Here is an 11,715-nt window from a genome sequence, read left to right on the forward strand (position 1 = left end):
TTTAATGAGGAAAAACCTCATTTAGATAAAGAATTTCCTAAGGATATGAAATGGAATGATACAATTGGGTAAGGTGAAATATTCTGTACCTGGCCCATAGTTGGTATTCCAAACCAAGAAAAATATAGGGTTTCTGTCTGGACACATATGTCCTTAGACCGGTTTCAACTTAATTTCACAAGTAGTTTGTTTACGCATATTGTTGCAGTACATGGATAATATATTTCCTGTTGAAATGAATAAACTTAAATTTCTTGCAACCCTAGAATTCTTTAATATGGATGCATTTATCCCTGAGGAAATTAATCCAAAGTTAACAGAATGTAAAGGGCTCAACTCCTTCAATATGAACCATTAAAAAGTAAGAAGCATAATTAAAACATGATCTTATACCCCTTGGAAATAATCCACTCGAAGGATGGCCATAAGGTGAAGCAATACATAAAACATCAAATGGCCATGTTTTTATTATAAGAAAAGGTGCAAAATGACTTTTACAAGGAATTAGGGATGGGTAATCTCTGGGCAAGGAGAGTGCTGCATTTGCTGAAAGCCATTTACAAGAAAATGTCCAAACAAATTTAGCAGCAATGTTTCAACAATTCAAGAGGAAATTGACCTATTTTTTACTACGTACTTTCACAATATATGAGATATGGCTCCAAAGACTACTAGCAAGAAACAAAACATTCATCAAAGCATTGAATGAAAACCAGTTTTAGTGCCAAAGATACCCAAGTAGTAAAATCTGGTTTGGCAAAGCACCTTTATATCCAATCCCATTCGGAACCCAAAATTTCGAATGTCTAGATATGTGAACCTTCTAGGTAGTCCTCCTATTTCCCCTTCTTCCATCAAGAGATGGTTCTCATGACAGAAATACTACAATGTCACTTTATCCTAAAGGCAAATTCCACAGAAGGTAACATCGTTCCAATGCCTATTTTGGTGCAGAGACAGAACCTTTAAAGTCCTAACATCCCAACCCACTTTCTTTATAATGAAGTCCGCAATACAATCGCCAGAGTTGTACAGAAAACTGGGGATTGCAATTGCAGCGTTCTATTCTTGACATACATTAGAACTTACATAGATACACCTTAATTTCCTCCAAACTAAATGCAGTGTGATTAAAGATGGATATTAGCTAAGTGCAAAACATTTTTGGTAAAATTTCTCATCGACCCCCCTTTTTTCAGCTCTTCCATAAATACAGGGTGTTCCGGACTGAAATACCTCAATTTCTCATTACTGTGAATAAAACTTCAGCAGAATGTAACTGGGTCCTAATCACTATCTTTGTGCACAACCAGGTACTCCAAACTCTTAAAATCCTAAGGATGACATCTGCAATGCATTCTCCAAGATCATCCACCAAGAACCAGGGAATACCTTCAATGCATTCCAGTATTAACATAGGGGCATTTATGTAAATATACCTTTACTTCTTCCTAACCAAATGCTGTGTGATATAGACAGATGCCTTGTTTCATCTTACTTTCATAGGTATCATGCAACAATTCATTCTGCACCAATAAACATTCGTCAACAAACCATGCCCAACTTTGCATATTTTTTCTTCAGCAACATTCTAAACATCGAAACCAGCCCACCTTAGGCTTTCCACACTTACTGAAGGGCCGAAGAGAAAACATACATTCCAATGTCTCGTTGACAATAAAATTTCTTTTTTCTCTTGGACAACCAACTTTGCAATATCTTTATCTCATCATCGTATTCCTCAAGGAAATAAAAAGCAGGTATATTTCTAAGCAAAAAGGCATGAGGCAAGTGTTTTGGCTTGTACAAACTGAACTTAGTAGATAGTACTGAAATGAACTTATTAATAACTATCCTAGCATGATTGATATACAAATAGATAATATATATATATATATATATATATATATATATATATATATATATATATATATATATATATATATATATATATATAAGCCTTAAAATTATTTTTTAAAATTAATAAAAAATAAGGCTTATATATATATATATATAAGCCTTAAAATTGATTTAACGTTTAGAAGATCCAAAATTGAAAGAAATATAGGTTTGTTTGAGTTAATGATGAATTAGAAGATTAACATGTAAACAATTATGAAATTATAATTCTGGTTGAAATCGTTTCTTCTTAGATTAATGTTATCATGATGTCCATAATCATGCAGAGATTTTCAACTTTATCAATTATTTTTTATTTAAAAAATTATATAAAACAGGACAATGTCACTGTTAAAGAGTTATAATTTATGTTTTACAATTGGTTTTTCCAGAGTGCAAGTGAATATTTCGGAAGAGTTACGGAATAACAAATAATTCTCAGCAGTCTAATGCACTTAATACACAATTTTATGTAGCCTAAGCACTCTTCTATTCACAATGCTCCAGGTAGTGAATGATTATTGACATATCTTACATTTTTATGATCATTTTGCAGAGTGTGTCATCATGTGCGATATTAGACGACTACGCTGAATGAATGCCTTTGAACACATATGGCACTTGTGTGGCTTTTCTCCAGTGTGTGTCAGCATGTGCCTCTTTAGTTGACTACTCTGAATGAATGCTTTCAAACACATTGTGCACTTGATAGGCTTTTCTCCAGTGTGTGTCATTATGTGTGCCTTCAGTTCGCCATTCTGGGTGAATGCTTTTGGGCAGATGTTGCATTTGTGTGGTTTCTCCCCAGTGTGTGTCAACATGTGCCTCTTTAGATGACTACTTAGAATAAATGCTTTTGAACACAGGCTGCACGAGTGCAGGTTTTCACCAGTGTGTGTCTTTATATGTGACTTTAGTTCACCACTTTGGATGAAAGCTTTTGAACAGATGTTGCACTTGTATGGCTTTTCCCCAGTGTGTTTCAACATGTGCCTCTTTAGTTGAGTACTTATAATGAATGCTTTTGAACACAGGCTGCACGGGTATGGCCTTTCACCAGTGTGTGTCTTTATGTGTGACTTAAGTCCACCACTCTGGGTGAATGCTTTTGAACAGATTTTGCACTTGTGCGGCCTTACACCAGTGTGTGTCAGTATGTGCTTCTTTTTATTACCGCTAAAAGCAAAGGCTTTTGAACAAAAGTCACACTTGTATGGCTTTTCACCAGTGTGTGTAATCATGTGTAAATTTAGGTTACCTCTGGAAGTGAATCCTTTTGAACAGACTTTACACTTGTGTGGTTTTTCAGCAGTATGTATCATCATGTGTGACTTTAGATGACTTTTCTGAGAGAATGCCTTTGAACAGATGTTGCATTTGTATGGCTTTTCGCCAGCATGTGTCAACATATGACCCTTTAGACAACTTCTTGTGGCAAATGGTTTAGAACAAATATTACACTTGTGTTGTTTTTCACCAGTGTGTGTTAGCATGTGCCTTTTTAAGTGACTCTTGGTAATAAATGTTTTGGAACAGATCTCACATTTGTGTGGCCTTTCTACAGTATGTGTCAGCATGTGCCTCTGTAAAAGTATCTTTCCAGCTAAAACTTTTGAACACAATGCACATTTGAATGGCCTTTCCTCAGTGTGCGTTGACATGTGAATTTTCAGTTTACTGAAATTTAGAAAGTTTTTGGAGCAGAAATCACATTGGTGCTTCTTAAGAACATGCACTAATTTGACATGACTTGCAAGGTCATGTTTTCTCTTAAATTCCTCCAAACAAACATCACACTTGAATTGCATCACCTTGTTAAGGTGCACATGCATTACATGATCTTTGAGAAGGTCCCTTTGTTCAAATACCTTGGAGCAAACATCACACACATGCAGTTGAGTAGATGAAGCATCTTCTCCTGCATCATCCCGTTTTTGGTGTTTATCTGAAAGATTTGAAGTATAAGTAGATATTCATTAAAAAGGTGCATACATTTATACAATCATACATCTACTCTTGCCTGTACATACTCATCAGTCTAAATATGTATGTTAGCAATGTCAGTTGCAATAAAATCCCAGGAACAAGCATCTGTCTTCACTTATTGCTGATCTGAATTAGGCCTTTTAGCACTTTGTCTTTTACCTTCATCAGAGTCAAAGTTGCTGTTGTTTCAAACAAAAGCAAGAAATACTTTACTAAGAAATAATAGACATCGAAAACCAAAGAAAATAGTTTAACTGTAAATAATGGACATGTAAAAACAACAAATGAATGGCATTGACATCTTTCACATGATATTTAGATCTTATTTAGGATAAAACATAAGATATTGAAATGGAAAATGGTTGATTTTGGTTATATCATTATAATTCCAAACTGATAACATCTAAAATCAGAATAATCAAGCAAAATTAAGGCATGGCTTGAAAACACAGCAAAATTAATTAAAGATCTAGTCTGAGTAGCTATATAAATAATACTAAATACATTAATAAATAATTGCAAATTGATGATAACATTATCATCTTTTTTGCAGTTTATTATAATATTTTAAATGGCCTTTCAGTTATATTTAAAACAATTTTCAAAAGTTAATGCAGTTTTTCACAATACATTAGAAGTACTGCAGGGGTTAATCACCAATAGTTCTTTACACCAGAAATAAGCTAAGATGAAGGGATAGCACATTCCTTCAGCTTTCCTTACCTTCTTCCTGCAATACCTTCTCTCCGTCTTACTTTCATCTGAGGTATATCAGCATCACAATCATCGTTTATCTTCACTTCCTCCTCAGAGGGCATATTTACTTCTGCATTTGCCAAATGATCCTGCAAGATCAAAGAAAAAATATTACAGATTTTCAGGATATGCATGAAAAATATGTTTTAAAAACATGTTATTTTAAAAATTAAGATTAAAAAATTGTTAACTTGTACACATTATATTAATATATAAAAGTAGTATTTTAGCTGATACCTCTTCAAAAAAAATTTTTTTCTTCAAACAATTGACTTGCATTGGTTAGGCTGATATGATTGATATATGCAGAGATTATGAAAGACTTGCTGGGAAGTTGTGTCAGCCTGTTCTGTTAAGAAATACAAAAGAAGTAACCGCTTACAACTCTACACAGTAAAAAACTTCAAACCTTTTTCTTTAAAAAAATAAAATGTGAGAAACAGAAATGCCTCTTGAGAGTTAGCCTCAGCCCTATTGAACAGATATTAAGAACCCATCAACTGAGGCTGTGCACTTTGCCAACTAGTGCTAACTTCATATGCATTATTATTTTGTTTAGGTAGTCAGCAGTTAAGTTAGATTATGGATGGACATAACTACCAAATAGGTATTTTTGCAACTGCTAACAATAAAAATCAAGTGACAAACTTTACATTATCTCGGTCTTCATCTCTGAGTACTTTTTCCCTTTACCCCATCCAAAATTCTTATCTTGTTCCTGCCCTTTCCTCACTTGACTAGCATTCTCCCTTTTATTACAGTTTTTAGGCTCCTATTGCCAGTCAATATGGCTTTCCTCCAATTTTTGCTGCCTTCATAGGATTTTTGGACAAACCTATACCTTTGCCCACAATCTCTAGCACTTCCTGATTTGTTTTCTATTTGGTCAATTACATTTTCTCTATCCTTTTATATACCCTCATTTCAAAAGCCTTCAATCTACTTCTCTAAATGTCGTATACCAAATTTGAACCAGTCTTTTCTTTACATCTTTACTCCACATCCCTAACATTAACTCCTTCCTTGTTATTGCCTCATTTCCTAGTGCAGGTTTTCTCCTTACCTCACTGCTGCATTGACAGTATTGGTACTGAACACAATCTAGATCAGTAAACACTAGTTTTTGCCCTCCTTTTTTTTCTTTTCTTCAAAATTCTACAATCTTTTTTCATTAATTTTGATTCTTATTCCATAGCTATGATATAATTGACAACCCTGCCTTACATCTCTTCCTAGCACTGGCCAACATGACCATCTGTTCTTCACTTACAACTTCCAAGTCTGAGATATATGCAGGTTAATGACTAGCCTCCTGTTCATTCTATCTTTTCTTTTTTTCCACATTTACTCATTAGTTCATCCCAATTCGCTCTACACACTGACCGGTACACACTGATTGTAATCTAAATTTTTCTTGATTAGTGTTCTCATTCCTTCAAAAGCATTCAGCATGCCTCTCCCTTTCCTGAACCCAGACTAAAAATCCCCTGAGTAATTATTTGCCCGAATCTATCTTTTTATCGACAATACAAAGAACCACTTTAGATAGGAAGTATTTCAAACTTATTGTTCTGTAATCTTCATATGATGTGACCTTTAATTTGTTTGGAAAGGAATTAAAACTTATCACAAAGTCTCTCAGCCAATATATATTAGTCCATTATTCTCATATCTACCAAAATATTTTGGTAATTTTGCAAACATATTGTCTACCCTTAATACCTTATTTAACTTAATCTGCTATTAAGCCCTTTTTATGTCATCATTGGATATGCCTGGACCTAAGCCATCTTCTTCACTGTCATCTTACTTTTCTATGCTTAAGCTTGGTGACCATAGTTCTTAACCATTCAGTTCTTTGTATATTCTTTCCAAGTTTCTTGGATATTTTCTTTGTCTTAGCTTTTTTTATCTGAGTCAAGTTTTAACTGTATGTTACCATGTTGGCCGAAGTTCTTTAACAGACAGTTTTTCCCATTATTCCTTTCAATTCTCTTGGATCTTTTCTATGTCAGCTATAATCTTACACAACTTATCTTTAATTGCTACCATAGATCTTTCCCTCTTACTTTCTGATAATGATTTTACCTTCTTAAATAGTACTCTAATTTGGCCTTCCCTCAGCGGACTTATCATATTCTTGCATAATCCTGAGAACCCTCATTTAATATGCTACCAATAATTCAGAGTACCAATTACCTCCAAATATAACGAGTAGAGTCAACCCCAGCCGTACTCTAATGAATGAGCAAAGGATGGGTGGGGGAAATTAGAAGTAGCAGTAAATCAATAAATAATATAAAAATAAATAACTGAATATAAAACAATAAGAAATACAATAAATAAACTAAAAATAATTGAAATTATTGGAAACAGTAAACAGTTAGAATGATGAAATGAAAGACTAAATAAATCACGCACTATCTAGCTTGGGCTATATATAATTGATACTTGCTAGTCAGATGCACTCACACTCTATAAGGTGTTATGAGACATTTCTCTCTGCATCAGGGGCACACTAATCACACAAAGGGAAATAAAATGAAAAATTATTACAAATGGAAAATAATTACATACTCTCATGTTTGGATGTATTATATAGCATATATCCCTGCTAGTATCAAGCACTTACATTCAATCAGGGCTTAGGAGAAATTCCCTCTGCACCACTGGCCCGTAAGTCATAAGGAATGTAATTATTAAAAAAAATTATAAACTTTATGGATTTGATGTACTATATAGCATTGATCCTTGCTTGTAGCATGAACTCACAATCTAACAGGGTTTACAAGAGGTTTCCCTCTCCATAAAGGGCCCACTAATTACACTATTATTAGCAAAATAAAATTTAAAATCAAAATAAATAAAAAATAATCACCAACCCTCTAGCTTGGATGTGCTATATAGCCTAAATCCTTGATAGTCTCAAGAATCACATTCTATCAGGGCTTACAAGAGATTTTCCCTGAAACAGTGGCCCATCAGTCACACATAATATAAAAATAAAACAAAAATGATTACAAACTATCTAGCTTGGATGTACTAAGCAGCATTCATCCTTACTTGTTGCTTGCACTTACACTATAGCAGGGCTAACAAGAGGTTTCTCTCTCCGTCAGGGGTTCAATAATCACACCTAATGGATTAAAATTAAAAATTGTAACAAATGAAAAATAATCACCTACCCTCTAGCTTTGATGTACTATATAGCATTCAATCAGGTCTTATAAGAGGTTCCCTCTGCACCACTGGCCTATCAGTCACACATAGTATAATAATAATAAAAGCAAAATAATCACACACTCTACAGCTTGGATATACTAAGCAGCATTGATCCCTGCTTGTCGCATGCACTCATACTATCAGGGCTTACGAGAGGTTTCTCTCTGCACCAGAGGCCTGCCAATCACCCACTTGCTTGGATAAGCAAAGATGCCTTAATCCTTCCAAAACTGACTCACAGGTCAACGGTGGAATCTCACCTGACATTTATACTGTGACTGGTACTTTGTGAAAAGGTAAGGGGAGTGCCCCGAGGCTCTTGCATAGTAACACCTCGGAGGACATATTCAAGTCAGATGAGAGGAAGTGCAAAAACAGTAGTCAGTTGGCTTTATGATGCGGCATGAGAGAGGTATGACTCAAGTATTATGAAGCTGCTTACAAGGATAAAAAACATGATTGATTGTCAAGGCAACTTTCAATCTTCAGGCTTTCTTAAGGTTTAAACAAAGTTGAGAATACATTTCTTTTTCCATAAAAAGCAATGCAAGACCTTACTTTTTGAAGGGTCTTTGAAAAATGCAGTTAATGTGCATGACTATAGCTCATGCATATGACAATCTAATAATGGATTAACTTGAACATAAGTTCTCTCATCAAAGTAATACTCAAACCATACTGTCATGTCTTTTTCTTCTTCTTTTTCACATTATCTTTCAATTAATCTACCTGTGACTGGAATATAACTTTCCAAGCTATCAACATTCACACCTAGAAAAATAATTTTAACAGTCTGAACGAAACTTACCAACTATCAACAATAAATTTATTTAAACTGTCGCCAACCATGACATACAAAATCCTTCATCCCCTTCTCACTTTGTCAGTGGCTTTTGTTTCTACAAGAACACCCCCACCAAATAAAAATACACCGACCAGCTACTTCACCGTGTCAGAAAAAGTGGGAAACCTGAAAAACTGCTGAATAGTAACATTCTCAAACCTTCATCCCAATACACTCCTCTTTTTGAACCAAACTGCCTGAAAAGCCGTTACCTTATCATCACTTCTCTATCCAAATGCCATAAAATTAAACAATCTGTGAACTAAGCCTTTACTGTAACTTCTGCCCTGCCTAGTACATCAGTCAATGAAACACAACCATTTCCCTCTTCATCATAACCAATACTATTCTACCAAAACCATCATGATCTTTAACTATCCCATCCTTAATCACCCTGCCTCCCAATGCCAATCTTTTGATGACCACTTTTCTGTTAGGCTGATTGAAAACCTTTCAAAACCTGCAAGTAGCAGATAGGTAAGAAATGAGAGATGGCGCATATCTGAGTGCTCCTGTCATTAAAGGCATTCCAGCCTAACCAAGCCCACTGAATGCATCAAATACCTGGCTACAAATAATAAATTCATATGTCAGGGAAAGAACAAATAATATGATTTGTACGTAGAGGTATTAAAAAGAATAAATAAAGGATAAACTAAGTTATCCGAGTAAAAAACAGGAATTTGAAGTTGTATCAGAACATTTTATCCAGCCCTATCAGCTGAAGAGTAACAGAACACCTTATTAAAAACAGCATCTTTACAATTCTGACATATCTCCTTACTTGGCACAAGGTGTCTATTTCCTTTTCTTAAAATTAAATCCTGCCACAATTTTCACACAAATCTAATACATGTCATGCTACATAATAGCCATTATCTATCTTAACACTTTAATTTGCTATGGAATCCTGGGCATACCTTATCTCCTCTTAAAACACTGACAAATCACTACATTCACCTGTTTGAATGCACCACCTATATCATGAGCAGTAATTCCATGATTTTGCCTTTTTCATTGGAGAGGAATTAAAATAAAACTATATGGCCAAAAACATAAGTCAGAAAGACTAATATTGTTAAATTAAATAAATAGCATAACATTTACAGCATAAAAAGTAAACAACTGTTCCTCTCATGGTTATCATGATTTGAAAAATTAAGCATTTGTCATTATGACACAAACGCTCTTATTTTTCCCTTACCTCAAGAGAAGTCCTTTCCTGAATTTGAATATTGTGGTCCACTTCCTCCTTCCTAGCTGGAATTTCAATAACCTCCGACTCTTCAATATCCACCTTCTCCCTTTTCACAGTGATCTGCATATATTTGTTAAAAATGATGAACAATAATAAAAAAATATGACTAGCTTTGCCAGTTTTACCATTTAAGTACGAGAATTTTGGAAAGATATTGTGTAACAAAAATGATTTATGTTAGGTTATCATTGGTCATATATGAAGTGAAATGTAAATCTCAGACATTACACAATGACAAATTGAGAATACTTCTTTTATCAGGAATCATTCAAAATTGTATGTTTTGAACATATGACCCTATAACTTTAACTATATAAGGATTAGATGCTAGTCATTTTCTTGGCAATTTGTATGTTTACCCAAGATTAAATGAAAAACTACCTTTGGTCCAATGTTTACATGAACGAAATATTTCCACATAAAAGTACATCTAATAAAAATGAATACATTAATGAATCTAACAGAGTAGTAAACATACCAAAATACAGAGGAATTACTCTGGCAATGCTATGGAAATAATTGTTTCCATAACTATTTATGTATACAAAGCATAAAAAATGAATGCTAAGATATAATGATGAAAAACACCATAATTGTAATCAGAATAAAACACGTCAAAGAAAGCCAGGCTAAGTACTCTTACGCATGCTCTTTAATAAACAAATCATTATTCAATTTTTTCCAAAGTACACATCTTATGTATACAATATTCACAATTTTTAAGTCATTTCCCATATTTGCCATTTGGTCCTTAGACCTTTAGGCTTATTTACATTAGGGATGAAATACTCTTAATTACTCTTATTTTCCCTTACCTCAACAGAAGAGTCTTCCTGAATTTGATTATAATGGTTCACTTCATCCTGGCTTGCTGGAATTTCAATATCCTCCGGCTTTACAACATCCATCAACTCTCTTTTCATTGTGATCTGTACATAATTGTTAAAAATGTTGAAAATAATAAAAAAATATGACTAGCAACATATAAATTAAAGTAGAGTGCAAAATCAACAATTTTTATTGAATGAAAATGATTGTGAAAATTGCAATTTGAAATTAAACAGCAGGGCTTTTGTCCTAATATCTTATGCTTATGGCATAAAATATTTTCATTTTAATCCAAGAGAAGATCATTTGCATTTACGTATAGTGGGGCTAGGTATCACAGCAAAACCAATTAATAATCTTAAAAATCTAAACTACAGAAAGACATTACATTTGCTAATTACAACATTTAAGGATTAGAAATTTTGAACAGATACTATCTTAAAAAATGAATTGCATTGGGTTATCATTTGATATATATAAAGTAAAGATATAAATCTCAGACATTCTCCAATGACTGAATGAGAATTATACTAAATTGTGGAATCATTCAAAACTATAAGTGTTAAACAATTGAAACCAATAATTTATATAAATAAGAAAATATGCTAGTCATTCTCTAGATAAATTTGTTTCCAAAATAAACTGAAAAACTAAAGGATGGAAAATTTAAGGAAAGAATTAAAGAACACCAAACATGTGTAAAAAATAAAAGCTTAACATTTCTCTTTGCAAAGAAACTCATCAAAAGTGCCCACTGAAATTACGTTGACTTAAATTATTTATTTTGACTGTAAATGTCAAAGGCTTGATGATTTGAGAAGTTGGAGATTTTGAAATGCATCTGTTGCAAAGATGTAATTGCCAATGAAATTTTGTATCCCTCCAACTCCCCACTCCAAGGCCTACCACTCTTCCAAGTCAA

General features: G+C 33.6%; 2 protein-coding genes across 2 annotated transcripts; both read right to left on the minus strand.

Moving 5' to 3' along the window:
* Positions 1–2,278: 2,278 nt before the first annotated feature.
* Positions 2,279–3,565, minus strand: LOC139688590 (zinc finger protein 431-like). The gene has a single exon (XM_071586132.1). It carries the CDS (start codon positions 3,558–3,560, stop codon positions 2,445–2,447), a length of 1,116 nt encoding a protein of 371 aa, XP_071442233.1. The 5' UTR covers positions 3,561–3,565; the 3' UTR covers positions 2,279–2,444.
* A 201-nt stretch (positions 3,566–3,766) lies between these two features.
* Positions 3,767–10,888, minus strand: LOC139688595 (uncharacterized). The gene is made up of 4 exons (XM_071586138.1): positions 10,781–10,888; positions 9,912–10,025; positions 4,609–4,730; positions 3,767–3,844 (listed from the first exon to the last, which is right to left on the minus strand). Exons 1-4 carry the CDS (start codon positions 10,886–10,888, stop codon positions 3,841–3,843), a joined length of 348 nt encoding a protein of 115 aa, XP_071442239.1. The 3' UTR covers positions 3,767–3,840.
* Between the last annotated feature and the right edge of the window lie 827 nt (positions 10,889–11,715).

The sequence above is a fragment of the Hetaerina americana genome, unplaced genomic scaffold (genome assembly GCF_022747635.1).
Source record: "Hetaerina americana unplaced genomic scaffold, ioHetAmer1.1.p SCAF_200, whole genome shotgun sequence".
Lineage (NCBI taxonomy): Eukaryota > Metazoa > Arthropoda > Insecta > Odonata > Calopterygidae > Hetaerina > Hetaerina americana.